General features: G+C 46.5%; 1 protein-coding gene across 1 annotated transcript in view; it reads right to left on the minus strand.

Moving 5' to 3' along the window:
* Window positions 1-6,205: 6,205 nt before the first annotated feature.
* Window positions 6,206-16,189, minus strand: part of Ttc9 (tetratricopeptide repeat domain 9) — a 34,301-nt gene continuing 24,317 nt past the window's right edge. Inside the window, exons 2-3 of the mRNA XM_052739406.1 lie at window positions 13,020-13,202; window positions 6,206-10,212 (exon numbers count right to left, since the gene is read on the minus strand). Coding sequence (XP_052595366.1) covers window positions 10,133-10,212; window positions 13,020-13,202 — 263 coding nt within the window. The 3' untranslated portion in view covers window positions 6,206-10,132. The remainder of the gene's footprint in view (window positions 10,213-13,019; window positions 13,203-16,189) is intronic.

Raw genomic sequence — 16,189 nt, forward strand, 5'->3', positions numbered from 1 at the left:
TGGTCATGGACTAACCCTCTGAAACTATAAGCAAGCCCCAAATTGAGTGCTTTATTTTATAAGTTGTCTTGATCATGGTGTCTCCTCACAGTAATAGAACAGTGGCTAAGATACATGGGAAATGTCCCCCACAGGCTTATGTTTTGAACATTTGGCCACCAGTGAGTTGTGCTTGAAGGATCCAGGATCACAGGTCAGGCCGATCCTCTGACTACATTCAGAGAGCACACCAGTAGTCAGTCACCTGAGGGACTTAACCAGACCCAACTTCAGTGTCCACTGTAATTGCTCAGCCATTGGGCCTACAGAGGTAACAGACATGGCTTTATTTGAGCCCAGGCTTGAAAAACTAGGGGGAAGATTTGAAGACCGCTTGTAACTGTCTCACATCTTTAGGGGTGGGGTGGTGGTTTGAGAGAAAATGGCTCCCATAAACTCATAGGGAGTGGCACTAGTGGGAGGTGTGGCCTTGTTGAAGTAGGTGTGGCTTTGTTGAAGTAGGTGCGGCCTTGTTGGAGAAAGTGTCACTGACAGGGCAGGGGGCTTTGGGGTTTCAGAAGCTCAAGCCAGGCCGAGTGTCACTCTCTTCCTGCTGCTTGTGGATCCAAATGTAGAACACTCAGCTACTTCTCCAGCACCATGTCCGCCTGCACCCTGACAAGCTTCCCGCTATGATGATAATGGACTACATCTCTGAAACTATAAGCTAGCTCCAATGAAATATTTTCATTTCTAAGAGTTGCTGTGGTCATGGTGTCTCTTCACAGCAATGGAAACCCTAAGTAAATAAGGCAGGGGAATCACAGAAAGGTTTGGATGTGGAGCCTAGCTGGCAGGTGCAGAGCCACAGGGGTGGGCTTTGAGGGTAGAGGTTGGTCTAGCTCTCTGCTTCCTGATCTGCCTAGATGTAATCATGCACTCCAAAAGCTCCTGGTACCACAGACGGAAGAAGCCAGCCCTGCCACCGTGTCTTTCTTGTCATGATGGACTGACTGTATACCCTCTAAACTAGAGATCAAAAGAAGCCCTTCTTCCCTGGAGTTGCTTCTGACCGATATTTGGTCACAATGATAAGGAAAGCAAATGGATGTAACTGGTCCTAGGGGACCAGAAGACTCAATCTGTTCACTGAAGTACCTTTTGTTAACCATGTGATGGGCCAATCCTAAGGGCACAAAGTGGTCACCCATTGTGGTTTTCATATGCACTTCACTGATGTTATTGATCATCTGCTAATGTGGGTATTGGCATTTGCCTATTTTCTTTGGAGTACCGTGTATTCAGATTGCTTATCCCTTTTTAAATCAGGTTGTGCTCACTGCCAAGTTGTAATAGTTCTTTATACGTTCTGGATATAGTTTTTTTTTTTTTTGGACACACTAATTGCAGCCTCCCCAAACTTCTGTGGGCTGTCATTTCTGGAAAGTGTCCTTTGAAGTACATTTTCCGTTTTCAGTGAAGTTTGGTTTATCATTTTTGTTTGTTTGTTTGTTGCTTATGTTTTGGAGACATTACCTAACCCTAGTCACAAAGGATTTTCTAATGCTGGCACTTACATTCAAGAAAACAGTCCATGTTGAGTGGATTCCTGTGTGTAGTGTGATGGTCTCACATCATTTCCTGGCACAGGGTATCTTGTCAACTAAGCACCATTTGTTGAGAAGACAGTTTTGCCCTCACTCAGTTGTCTTGGTACCCTTGTAGAAAATCGATTTACTGTAAATGTCAGGGCTTGTTTTTGAATTCTCATTCTATTCTGTTGTTCTATTGGTCTACTGTCCCCCTTTCTGTTAATATCACATTGTCTTCATTATTACAGCTCCACGGTAAGTTTTGATAGCAAGAGATGTAATTTTGAGTTTATTTAAGAGAGGATGTGTGTGTGTGGCAGGTGTCTTCAGAGGCCGGAAGAAAGTATTGGATCTTCTGGAACTGAAGTCATAGGTGGTTGTGAACCACCTGATGTGGGTGCTGGGAACCACCCTTGGGTCCCCAGAAAAAGCAGTGAGTACTCTTAACCACTGCGTCACACCTCCAGTCCCTGATACTCTTTTGTTTCTGCTTTTAGATTGATCATTCTAGATTCTTTGACTCTCTATAGGAAATTTAGGATCATTCTGTCAGCCATAGGAACAGTGTTGAATCTCTAGATCTGGCTGGAAGGATTGGCATCGGACAAGCTTGAGTCTTCCATGTCATCAACACGAGATATATTTCCACTTATTTGGGCTCCTCCATCTCCTTCCAGCAATGTTTGGCAGTATTTGGAGTATTAATTTTGTACTTCTTTTGTGGAATTTGTTTCTGAATATTTTTGGCAGTTTTCTTAGCTTTGTTTTTATTAATAGACTCTATTATTGGAGGTTGCTTTCGCTTTTACCTTTTAATCTGGGACTACTAGAAAGAAGATGGTCACATTATGTATCTAACACACAGTACCACTTTAGATAGAGTAAAGAGGCTGAGATGTGAGAACTGACAATGTCAGGATTCATTCAAGGTGCTTATGGGAGCTACAGTGTATGAAACCTGTTATAGGATTTTCCCCCTCAGGGAAATCAGGTCTTTAAAAACGTCTGTGTTTGTGGTGTCTGTGTACATGCTCATGTGTACACATGTGTGTACATGTGCATGCGGAGGGCAGAGGTCAACATTGGGTGTCTTTTAACATGCTCTCCCTTATTTTTGGAGACAGACTCTCTCCCTGAACCAGGACTTAACTGTACGTTGGGAGAATGGAAACAGCCAGACTTTCCCGGGTCTGCTGGATACTGGTTCTGAATTGACACTGATTCCAGGGGATCCCAAGAAACACTGTGGCCCTCCAGTTAAAATATGGGCTTATGGGGGCCAGGTGGTTAATGGAGTATTAGCTGAAGTCTGACTCACAGTAGGTCCATTGGGCCCTCAAACTCATCCTGTGCCTGTTTCCCCAGTTCCAGAATGTATAATTGGGACAGATAGACTTAGAAGGTGCCACGATTCTCACAGAGGTTCTCTGACGTGTGGAGTGAGGGTTGTTAGGGTTGGAAAGGCTACCTGGAAGGCTTTAGAGTTGCTCCGGCCAGGTGACCCATCACAGCAACTCTTACAAAGGAGCTAGCTTCCTGTTCAGAGGTTTGGTCCATTATCGTCATGGGGGGGGGGGGAGCAAGGAGGCACACAGGCAGACATGGTGCTGGAGAGGTAGCTGAGAGTTCTACATCTGGATCCACAGGCAGCAGGCAGAGAGAGTGAGCCACTGGGCCTGGCTTGAGCTTTTGAAACCTAGAAGTCCACCTGCAGTGACACACTTTCTCCAACAAGGCCACACTTACTCCAACAGAGCCACACCTCCTAATAGTGCCACTTCCTAGGAGCCTATGGGGGGCCTTTTCATTCAAAGGACCACAGTCACTGATTTAGCTAGACTGACTGGCCAGTAAGCCCCAGGGATCCTCTTGTCTCCACCTCCTGAGTGCTGGGATTACAGATATGCACCTGAGGATTTGAATTCAGGTCCTCGAACTCCGTCTGCATTTATTTACCTACTTATTTATTTATTTATTTATTGATTGATTGATTGATTGATTGATTGATTGATTGATTGGTTGGTTGGTTGAGCCATCTTCCCAGCTGTGGGAAGCACTAGTCTTAAAATTTCTAACTATATTCAAACAGAACACAAACAGCTGCCTGAGGGACCTGACCAGCTAAAACTGCCGTCTTCTGTGATTTCTTAGTCTTTGGACCTAAAAAGGTAGCAAAGAACCAGCATGCAAACTCTCTCCTTTACCATCCAGGCTGTCCCAGGAAAACCTCCCTGCTCCCTCAGGATTGGTATAGATGTCCCTCTGTATGTGTACCCCGTTATCTTTGGTGACACTTCCCACATGAACTGGCACTGCTTACTTCCCCTCTTGCCAGTGTCCTGTGAGTCTTGCAGGCAGAGGTAGCTCCTTGCTAACCACTGGACCTTCTGAAAAGCAGGCGGGGACAAGTGCCGAGTGGAGGGATAAACCAGTGAGTACACTGTCTCTACTTCCTTTCGAGCAAAACAATTCACAACATTAAAATACACGGTTTTTAAGTTAGGGGCTTTGTGAGTATATTTTGGTTTAGGGGAAAGAGTATTGTTTGTCATCAGGAAACCGGCCCACGTTCCAGTTCTGACTGAACTACTTACAAGCTGTGTGACCTTGGATAGGTCATCAGACTGAATTTGACCAGTCGAATACATATGAGGGTACAGCGATTTCACTTCCTGCTTCCTTCCATGCCTAACCTTCTTTGAGACTTTAAAAACAGACCAGTGTAGGTCTCCTTCCTGAGAAGCTATTCAACAGCAGCTGAGTCCCAACCTTCTTCAGAGGCCTCCACCCTCCTCTCCCTCTTCTATGTCTTAGCAAATATTAATAGCCGAAGGCATTGCTTCATGCGGTTTTTAATAGAATCCAATTTCAGTCCATTTAGAGTGGGACTTTTCATGCTGACTCTGTAATTTGAACTATGCCATGCCTGATGGACAGAGTGCATTTTCTCTGCCTCCACCACCTGCCTCGGGCTGCCTGGTGCTGGATGCAGAGGGGGAAACATCTTACCCAAAGCAGCTGGCCCATCAGTGGTTTGACTGCACGATGGTCACGTGATGGGGATACCAAGGACACTGGAAGGAGAGTGGGCAATTTCCCTTCTATTTCCTAATAGTTGCTTTCTTATAGTGCAGAGGCTGCTTGTTCTCTTGGGTGGATTGTCAGGAAGAAAATGGTGTTGCTCTTTGGATATGACCCGAGGGCAGCGGGTTCTGAAAGTCATTGGAATGTTTCCCATCGGTTGCTGTGGAGAGGGCATGAAGACTCCATATGGGGCTCGCTCTGTTTCCTACCACCTCTTTGCCCAGAATTACACAAGGGCTTTTAGAGCGCGGGGTGTAAGAATCGGGAGGGGCCGGGCGGTGGTGGCGCACGCCTTTAATCCCAGCACTCGGGAGGCAGAGCCAGGCGGATCTCTGTGAGTTCGAGGCCAGCCTGGACTACCAAGTGAGTTCCAGGAAAGGCGCAAAGCTACACAGAGAAACCCTGTCTCGAAAAAAAAAAAAAAAAAAAAAAAAAAAAAAAAAAAAAAAAGAATCGGGAGGGCAGGCATAGAGGTACCGTCACACTGTAAATGAGGAAAATTGAGGCAGAATAGGGTAGGGGGAGAAATGATTGTTTATTCTGCGCTCTGTTGCAGACACTAGCTGGGAGTCAGTTATTTCTTAATCCTCACAACACCCTTCTACGTAGGTTAGGAAAACGAGAGTCAGAAAATTAAGCAACTACCTCTGATAAAACTTCACCTGTCCACTGTAAGACATCACGTGGTTTGAAGTGATGGAGCCAATGGAATGAGTCTGCTGGTCTTTATCAGGGCTGGCCCCTTAACATGCCTGGTCATCAGAACTTTCTAAGCACTCTAATGTCTTGGGCATTATCCCTGTAAGTCTGATTCATCAGGTCTGAGGCTGAACCTGAGAGCATGTACTTTTAAAAAGCTTAAGTGATTATGGTGTTTTGGAAAGCATGGACTGGAGTACGCGGCTTCTTTGCCAACTCAAGTCTTACAGGAAGTTCTCATTTCTCAGAAGCACAAATCTAGCCCAGCCCTGCATTCTACCACAAGCAATATCTACGGCCGAATCCACTGTCCATTGCAGGTCCTGTGCTCAACAGCTTCCAAACATCTACAATTGTCAGACATTCTAGCTGCAAAGAAACCTGAGCGCCTGCTTTGGGACACTCAGGCAGGGGAGAGGTGGATGTAAAGAGGACATTCTGACTAGTTGTGGCAGACACTGGGCAGAGGTAGGGAGGCCTTGCTTTAGGAACACAGACTAAGGTCTGGAGAGTGACCCTGGGTTAGCGCTTACAAGAGTGACAGGGCAAAGATGGGGTGAAGTGTGAGGAATGTCCAACAAGGCACAGGGGCCAGGATGGAAAGTCCCACAGACCCAGCTCAGTGGCTCAGGACTACATGGCTATGGAGTGGAGGATACCTTGAGAGGGCCAGAGGTGAGCCTGCTAAAGTTAGAGCTGGATGGTAGTGTTATGTTAAGAGGTTTGATTTTTATCTTAGGAGCGATGAGACATGACGAAGCATTTTGAAGCTGTGGGAACATCTGCTCGGATTGCCTCTTAGACACGAGGGTCTAAGATACAGGCAGGAAAAGCTAGCAATATAGAACAGATTAATTGCAGAATTAGGAATTTATGTATGTCAAAAAGCACCATAAATGAAAGCAAAGCACTTGGAAAGCATATCCGCAGCATTTCTTGATGAAAATAATATTCTTAAAGTTACAAACAGATAATAAAGATAAACATAGATAAAGATAAACATACCAATATCAAATAAATAGAAAATTCACAAGGAAGGAAATACAAATGGCCAATAAGCATATGAAAATGTTCTTCACCAATCATCAAAGAAAGTTAAAGCAATAAGTTGAAATAGCATTGACATACTGTCATTTGCCTATCAAATTGGCAAAGATGTGGTAAGTGATAATACCTAGTACTTGTTAGGGCCCAGAGAGCATGGCACTCTGGGGGCCGCAAACAGGACAGTGTTTTGGTACAAACTCTCTACAGGGCATTGGCAACATGTATCAAAATCCTTGAAAATAGCCAAGCAATTTCCTTCTCGGATTATATCCTAAGGAACTCGTCATAGACATGTGCAAAATTTAGCGACAAGAATGTCAGTTACAACGTTATTTACAATACAGATTGGGACCAAGTGAAACCATCTGTATTTGTGGACAGGTTACAGAATAAAGATCCACCCATATCATGAAGATGCTAGCAGAAAAACCCAAAAGACATGCCGAAATGTCCATGATGTACTACACAAGGCAACCGAGGAAAAAGTATCTGATGTGCTACTGCACGTGAGTAATAAAAGAATATATATACATCGCTTTGAAAAAAAAAAACACGTATCTTTAGGAGGGTACACAAGAAACCAGAGGGAAACTAGCTGTGAGCCGACAAGGGAAAAAGAGTTACTTTCAACTACAGACTTTGTGTACTATTTGAATTTTGTCTATCTGTGCATATATTGCATATTCTAAAATATAAATACACATTTGAAAAGTAAGTTATTAAAGAGTATATACAGCACGATCCAGTTTTCTTCATTAAAAAACAAACAAAAACCGGTGAGAGCGTGTGTCCACATTTATACCAAGGAGAATGAAAAATGGGCCAAAAGGATAAAAGTGTGGTTGTTAGATGGGCTGGGTTTCATCCTTAACTTTCCTTAAATGTTCTACAATACATGTGGGAGGGTTTTGTAACGCAACAAAAGTGTGAGTTTTATGTCAAAGGGTCTCTCACAAAAGTCCAGGCAGATGACAATGAGGAGTGCTGTCGTCTACGCAGTGCAACAATGACACCCACCAAGTTTGGAATTCGAGTACAGTCCTTGATTTGGGGAAATATGGAAGAAGGAAGATTAAACAGCCCTCTGAAGACAAATGCAGGAAAATTCAGCCCTGCCACCCCTTAGTGTTAACTAATACCCCAGGGGGGCATCACTTAAGTCTGGGGCACAGTGGATGGAGTTCCCACGAGCATATGTATCTGAGTCACTGGATAAGACAACGGCTATACACTTGTCCTCACCTTACTGTGCTTTCTAGGCATTCTCTTTGGGGTGACAATGATTTTATCCCTCTGAGTATAGCCCTGACCCAATGCATTCATTCAAGCAAGCCTTCTCTCTGGCCCCTTTGTTGGGAGTTAAGTGCGTCAATCATTCCTAATGCATTGAAGAACAAAGGAGGAGCCTGCCAGTTGGAACTCATTCTGTAGATCCCCTCGGATCTCATTTTCATCCTTCAGATCCTAATAGTTTGTCAACTTATAAACTCTGAGCTTGGGGATGGCAATGGGGGTGGAGGGGATGGCCACAGGCATATGCCAGGGTTGAGAGCAGTTTTGGGTTGGGGTCGTGTGAAGTCAGTTTGAGGGAAGAAGACAGGATATGGTTCGAAGGTGGGGACGGAAGCAGGGAATGTGGTACCTGGGATGGCTTTTTCCTTTTCTTTTTTCTCCAGCGTCACTGTGGACCTCTGGATATTTCTAGCACCTTCCTGCAGCCCCCATAGAAAGTGTTCGGGGAGCTGTGTGGATAAAACCTGTGCTGTTGGCTTCTGGGCCCCTCAGCAGTGATTGGGTCTTGCAGTGTCAAAGTCACTACTAAAACAAATAACCCATCATTAACTTCATGTTTCTCTTCAGTCTTTGCCTATAATTGTGATCCTTTCCCACTGCTGGCCATGCAGTGAGGAAATGCCAGGTGGGCTGTTCAGATTCAGGCTGCCCCATCAGCAAATAGAACGACCAGCAAACAGACATTACTGCTGGGCCCTACTTGTCGTCTGGCTGGTCACTGCTCGGGCTTCTGGCTTCTGGTCTCTTTCTGTCTTGCGTGTGTAAATGTAAGGCGAGCAGGGCAGACATGTTGAGCATTTTCCAACGTAATGCAAAGTTTTCTGCTCAAATTGTTGTTACTGTCCAACAAAGAGGCAACTAAGCACAGGGCAGTTAGTAGCCAGAGCTCTGGAGTCAGACAGATCTGGCTCAATCCTAGCCATGTCCCGTAAGGCCATGCAACCTCAAGAAAGTTAGTTTTTCTGGCTTTCTGTTTTCTTCTCCATCACCTGGGAATAATATCTCACAGAGTGATTATATGAAAGAAATGAGATTGTCCATGTAAAGATCTGAAGATAGAGCATTTAATAAATCCTAACTATTAACATTATTGCATCTGTATATATTTTAATTTTATACAATGGTGTCTCACTAAGTCACACGAAAAATACATGAAAGTGCCTTGAAAATGTTTAAGCATCATATATATTAGTGGTGTCATTGGTAATAATCTCATATGGATTTCTCAGCTTTCCTATCTCTGTGAAGACTGGGACTACATCCTAGATTGTACTGTGGTGGGGGAACAGTAAGCCCTCGGGAAATGTTTCAACGCGGCATCGCATGAGAAGCATGGGCGTCAGGAGACCAGGCTGGGATCCCATTAGTTTAAGGCAGGAGAGTCAGTCTGCAGTTGAAATGTATCCATTCAACAAGAATTTGCTATGTGCTAGACACTGAGTTCGGGTAATTTTGTCAAAAAAGGGGACTGTACAAATTTTCACCAAGCCAAGTCCTGGAGCAGTCTCCATAATCCCAGCCTACCCCTAGAAGCACAAAGGCTGAGGCCAACATGTTTAGTCCTGGACTGATGGTTGTTGGTTTTAGGGGATGCTGTAGGCTACTCTGCCTGAGGGACAGGAAGTGGGGGAGTGGACCGCTTTCAACAGAAATGACAGGAACTGATGCCTGTCAATTAGCTTTTATTCCCATTAATTAGACCAGTCCCTCAACCCACCCCAGGCTCTTTCTTTCCCTTGGCGTCATCTTACCCTCCTCTGTCACCTACACAGTCTGCTCTGCCCCCAACGTTTGGCCCATGTCACCCTGCCCTTCTGCTATCACAGCTGCCTGCTGGCTGAGAGGCGGGGGAATGGTATGTGTGGTCACCAGAGGGCACTGAGAGTGGGCCTTAATGGCATGTGAATCCTGGCAAAGACCTGACCTCCCGATGGGAGAGAAGAAAATACAAGCCTAGACAAGGAAGGGGGTGTGGCAGGAGCTCAGGTGACGGAGGGGGCGAAAATTCACAATCTCAGCATTGCTTCAAATGATGCTCCTCCCGTTCGTCAGCCCCAGATTTGCTTCCAGTTTCCTCAGGATGCTCTGGTTCATCAAGAAGGTGTAGAAGGGTCCAGACTGTTGGCTCCGCACACTTTGCCAGGCTCAGAAACGTTGGCCCAAGTCGAAGCCACAGTACCGTCCCCAGTCCATGGGACTCTTTCCCAGCCGTGCCATTTGCTGGCCTGCTAGGGAAGGGGACAAGTCCATGTTTGGGCCACCCACCAAGGTCCAGGAGTGCCTCTCACCTTCTCACACTAGGAGTAGACGGAGTTGGGGAGCAACAGGAAGAAGAGGTACAGGAAGAACCGGGGAGAGAACCCACACTGGGACTCTCCGCCAAGGGTGCCTGGAAGTCCCTAGTCAGGTACGGGTGTGGCTCGATAGAGGCCTCTTCATTACATGGCTTCTTTCTCCCTTTGGGAACATCTGCTGAGCTTCATCTCCGTCAGCTGGATGTACCGAATCACATTGGTGTCTGTGGGGACAGAAAACACGACTCAGGGACTACCCAGCCAGGACTATGGTGGTGTCTTCAAAGAAGTGGGCAAAAGCTGTGCCCAAAACTTGGGGACAGACTAGACTCGTTCACCCAAGGTCCCTTCTGCCTTGCCCTAAGTGGTAGCCAGATGCCAGCCTTTTCCTCACTGCTTCTCTCTAGCAAATGTGACCAGCCTACTGTGACCGGGTGAGCAGGAAGTAATCTCAAGGGTCCCTGTGTCAGCAGTTAGATGAGAGTCTGCTTGGCATTAACCCTCAGGTAAGCCACCAACTTCTCTACCCTTGGGTCTCATTTGCAAGAAACAATATTCAATTTTCATAGCTACTTGTGATTTTCTTTTGAGTTAAAAAAAAATGTTGCTTACAGCTGGATGTAGTGGCATGTACCTGTAAATCCCAGCACCTGGGAGGTAGAAACATGAGGAACAGTTCAAGGTCATCCTTGAATACATATCCAGTTTGAGGTTAGCCTGGGTTACACAAAACCCTATCTCAAAAACCTAAGCAAACATAACATTTTTAATGGAGGGGGTTGCCCAGGCTGGCTGAGAACTCCTGGAATCAAGTGATATTCTTGCCTCAGATTCCCAGGCACCTGGGACTACAGTTGTACACCACTGTGCCTGGTTGCACAGGGTTTTTAAGCCTTCATTATCTCATCTAGTTCTTTTAAGGTATGTATCCCGAGCCCTCACTATGGCAAAAGGAAGACTGGGACCTGGAAAAATTAAGATGCTCAGGGAGTCAGGCATTGTGGCACACCCTTTTAATCCCATCACTTGGGAGGCAGAGACAGGAAGATCTCTGTGAGTTTGAAGCCAGTCTGGTCTACATAGTGAGTTTCAGGACAGCCAGGGCTATGTGGAGACTCTGTGGCAAAAAAAAAATCGTTTTAAAAAAATGCTTAAGGAAGCCAGGCAGTGGTGTGGCACATGCCTTTAATCCTAGCAATCAGGAGGCAGAGGTAGGCGGATCTCTGTGAATTCAAGGCTAGCCTGGTCTACTGAGTGAGTTCTAGGACAGCTAAGGCTACACAGAGAAACCCTGTCTCGGAAAAAAAAAAAAAAAAAGAAAGAAAGAAAGAAAGAAAGATGCTCAAGGAGACATATAGTGATTGGCATGTCTGCCCAAGCCTGATTCTCTTAGGTATCATAATACCCTTCTCATAGAGTGCTGTGAGGGCCAGAAGAGGGAAATCTAAAAGTGCTTAACATAGCGATCAATGAACATTAGTGGAATGTGTCGTTTTACTTAACTTAGGAGCTTAAAATGACTTTGCTCCATGCTTATTTCTGCCTTTGGAAGGACAGCCAGATAACCACTTCTCAAGCTGAAGCATTTTGTCCTAATTCCAGTCCTTCAACTGAGTGGTGCACGGCATGCTAGAATCATTGAGTTCTGCACTTACGACGATGCATGGACCACACTGCTGCCTGGGATACCTACTTGTGGGAGTAAAAATGACATAGCATCATGCTTAAAAGCTCCAGGCATAACATCTTGTACCGGCATACAGCAGGTGCTCAAGAAAACTCGGTTGGAGGAGTCTGCTTTTAGTCCCAAAGTTGCTTATAGTGTGGTTGGCTGACCACACTTCGTATACAGAAAACGAACAGGCCATACGTAAAAATAGAGAGGTGTTCTTTAAAAAGACAAGAGAAGAATATGCTTGGATGTTTGCAACTTGAGAAGTTCTTAAAGACATGGATTGGAGGAAATCTTGCTGTCTTAAGGAATCGGCTACATTAACAATAACGACGGGCCAAAGTCATTGCCTACGGTTCACCTCGTCAGAGAGGCTTTCTGGCCACCTGCTCTAAAACAGCGTTCCCTCTACTCTGCTTTATTTCGTAGCATTTACTACTGCTAAAGAATGCACCAACTACTTGTCTGTATACTTCTTCCCTTGTAATGAACGTTCCTTGCTGGGTGTGGTCGCATACACTTGTAATCCCAGCCCCTGAGAGGCTGAGCAGGGGGATGGGGAGTTTGAGTACAGTCTGGTTGACACAACAAGACCTTGTCTCAAAACAAACAAACAAACAACAACAACAACAAAAACAAAACCCAAACCAAAACACAAACCCAAATAAATAACTTTCCCTTGTCTTGTCCAGGCTGGTCTTGAACTCCTAGGCTTAAGCAAGCCTCTTGCCACCGCTTCCTGAACTCTAGGACTAAAAGCACAGGGCACCGGGCCCAGCAGCAGCCTTCTTGGCTCACTGCTAATGTACTCACCACCTCGAATAGTTCCTGGCCCATTGCACTACCTCGACAAATACCCAGGGAATGAATGGATGATGGGAGAGCTAAAACACACAATGTAAAGGAATGCAGTCTGATTGGAGTAGTCGGTGTATGGTTCCTGAAAGATGCCGAGCTTATTAGCATCAAAAGTTTCTGTTCACATCTGTCTTGTCAGCCAACTGTGGACTCATGGGAAAGGGGCGACACCTTCTCATCTACATCCCTGGTACCTGGTACAAATTATCTATGTATTGAATGAGTGAAGAGACCTAGCTTTGAGTTGGGAAAAGGCAAAACCCAATCACAAAAGGCAAAACCCAAGTATATCTGAAGAGAAGAGGTGCCCAGGGTCCCTAGGAACTAGACCCCAGGTGAAGGCATGGACCGTGTGCTCTCCTTATTCCAGGTCTTACCTATGCCTGAGCCGTTACTGGGCCCCCCTTGCCCAGCCAGCTGCAGACGCCATCTTCTGCAATGAGCAGGCCCTATGAACTGTCAGGGGTGTCTGTGATGAGAAAGCAGGGAGAGCTGTCTCACCTGTTGGCTGTCGGGTCCTTGCTTCTTTTAGGTAGTAGAGAGCTTTGTCATAGTCCCCAAGATGATAGAAGGCCACACCAGACCTGTAAAGGGCCTTGAAGTTCTCTCCTTCTTTCTTCAGGACCTTGAGGCAATACTCCTTGACTCGCTCATAATTTACCAGCTCAGCCTGGAGCAGGCAAGCTGTGGAAGAAGGAAAAATACAGAGAAAACGCCATCACCAAAACCGGCAGGCTCTGACCCCCTCCTGCTAGTCTAGCTTGTGGCCCACAGTCCACACGGGTCCCAGGCTAGCTTTGAGTGCGGCCCAACCCCTGTGTAGATGACAACACCGTCACGTTTCAGTGCTAGTCACCGCTGCCTCAGTCTTTCTGTGATCTAAAAATCAATGGCTACAGGACCAGTTTCATCACCAACAAATCACATGACTGAACATGTTATGTAGCCTTGTATCATAGATCAAATCATGTCTCCCCTAAAAGATACGTGGGTACTATCAACAGTCAGTACCCGAGAATGTGACCTGATTTGGAGACAGGATCTCTATAGAGGCAATCATGTTAAAAGCAGGTCATTAGAGTGGGCCCCAATGATGTGCCTGGCTTCCTTATAAAAGGGGAATATGGACACAGGGAAGAACAGTAGGAAGGGACACAGACAGAAGACAGCCAGCTGTGAGGGTCACAAGGAATGCCTGAGGCTCCCAGAAGGCAGCAAAGAGCATCTGGCCAGGTCAGGAGGGGAACTCCAGAAAACGGAACAGACTATTCCTCCCCGTCTTCCAAAGGACCCAACCCACCAACACCTTGATTTTGGACTCCTACCCTCTAGAACCATACGACAACACATCTGTGTGACCTGGAGCCATCTAGTGTGTGGGGCTTTGTTACAGAAGCCCAAGATAGAAGCTATCAAAGGCAATAGCAGTAAGGCTAGCTAATGCTTGTCGACTGCCTGCCTTGGACCGGAGGCGCGTCTCACCATTTTATATGCATTTCTCTGATGTAATCCTCAGAATATTATGGCGTAGGTACTATTATTACTCCATTTTACAGATAAGCAAATTGAGCCTTTAAGAAGGTAAGAATATTCTTGAGAGTACACAATGTGCAAGAGGCAAGGATAGGTTTAAACTAATGCCTGGCTCCACGGCCTAGATCTTCGTTATCAGGTCAGTAGGTGTGGGATACAAAATAAGGACCATAAAGTACTTAATACAAGGCTTGGCATGGAAGGAGCATTCAAATGATGTTTGTTAACTTTGCTATAACTCTGTTCACTTGTACCAGGGACATGGGCCCCATCCTCCGTCAAGATAGGTCTTTGTCTCTCTCTTTCTTGCTTGCTTGTCTCTACAGTTCCTGAGAGGGGGGTTGCTTTCTGATGGGCTAGTGACCAGCTCATTCAGCACCCATTCTGTACAGCACATGGAGCCCTAGGTGTTCCCGGCAAGAGGAAGCTAAGGGTGGCAGGTGCTCATTCCATAATTAGCTATATTTGAATAAAGCATCTTGCCTTGAAGGATTTTTTCATTGGCCTGAGTTACAGGGCTGGGACAGAGTGAGAATGTTCCTGGAGGGAGGCTGAACCATCTTCGGGCCCTGGGCACTTCACTGGGAGCCTGCTGAGACACTTCCACCATATTTAGTAAGCACTGACTAAGCAAAGAGGTTTATTGTGCACATTGAAAGGACTGCAGATAGGGGAGGGTGGGAAGGTGCCTGTCTGTTTCAACAAACCAAAGCAAAAGAGAGATACTGGACCACCCATGGCCCAGAGCAGGAAGGGCTGCTGGCCAATGTGTGGCTGTCTCCCGGTATCTTTACAACACAGGCTTTTTTTTTTTTTTTTTTTTTTTTTTTTTTTTGAGACAGGATCTCACTGTGTAGTCCCGGGTGGCCTGGAACTCTCTATGCAGACTAGGCTGACCTCAAGCGCACAGAGGTCTGGCTACCTGCCTTTGCCTCCTGAGTGTATTAGAGCCATGTGCCGCCACACCCAGCTTTAATCTTAAGAGTTCTAATCCCCCCTTGTTTCCACCCTTTCAGTAATCTTCCATCACACGTTCTGAACCCGAACCCCATCCTTTTGCAGACTCACAGGTGAACCATCCAAACTCTCAACCCGAGGGTATGAGAACCAGGAAGTGGACGAGCTCTAGAAACCAACCCACCAGGTTTTCCTAGCTGCCGGGCAGAAAGCCAAGAGCCAGTCAGCAGGGCCAGCAGGTTGCTCACCCTCGGGGTGGCTGCTCACCCAGAGTCACAAGCTCTTGGTGCACCGGAGGCTCCTTCGCCATGAGCTAAGGCCACAACCTCCCCTCTACCTTCAGCAGTAGGTCCTGGACTCCTCCGTCCTTGCCCCTGTCCCAGGCTATGCTGACAGGGAGGGGCTGATCCCACTGACAGCTACCTGTGTGGGATGCGGCTCCTACACCTGCTCTCAGAGCAGAAGGATTTCTCCTGTGTAGCTTCCCTGTGCCGTGTCTGACATCTTCTCTGACCAGGCACAGTGCCTTCTTGTGGTCTCACCCTCCATCTCTAAACACACGCTTCTGTTTACTGACCTGGGAAGTCTAGGCAGGACCTCTGCTTCTTTAAAAATAGTCTTTTTGGATATCTAAAGCAGCAGAGAAAGGAAACAGGAGGCTGGAAATAGGAAAGCCTCACCCTCTCCCAGCCCCTGAAAGGGCAAAGCCAAGTACAATGCTCCATTTTGGCCCTGAGCTCATAAAAGTGTTCCTAATTCCCTTGTAGGGAATCCTATGGGAACTGGGGCGCCTGACTGTGGACAGGGTTCAGACTTGATAGGAGACAGGACTAAGCTGGTTACAGGGCGTGGAACCCCTGCTCACCCTGGAGGCAGCGCCCAGGGAGACTGAGAAGTGGGCAGCCTTCCAGAAAAAGGCTGAGGCAGAAGTGGAACCTGAGAAGTGGAATCCAGATAAGGAGCCAGGGTGCCAGGCCAGGGTTTGAAAGAGGACGCAGGTGGAGAGGGTGAGAGGCTGGAGGTGACCTGAGCCCTGCCTGCTGGTGATATAGAGGCACCCCTCTGCTTGGGCTGGGGAATTCTCCAGGCACATGTAGTAAATCTATAGTAAGACAAGACATTTGTAGGGCAGCTTTGAGTGTTGAGGAACTTAAGAATGAAGTGACAGGCTGCTTCCAACC

The sequence above is a fragment of the Peromyscus californicus genome, unplaced genomic scaffold (genome assembly GCF_007827085.1).
Source record: "Peromyscus californicus insignis strain IS unplaced genomic scaffold, ASM782708v3 Scaffold_15__1_contigs__length_86483966, whole genome shotgun sequence".
NCBI lineage: Eukaryota > Metazoa > Chordata > Mammalia > Rodentia > Cricetidae > Peromyscus > Peromyscus californicus.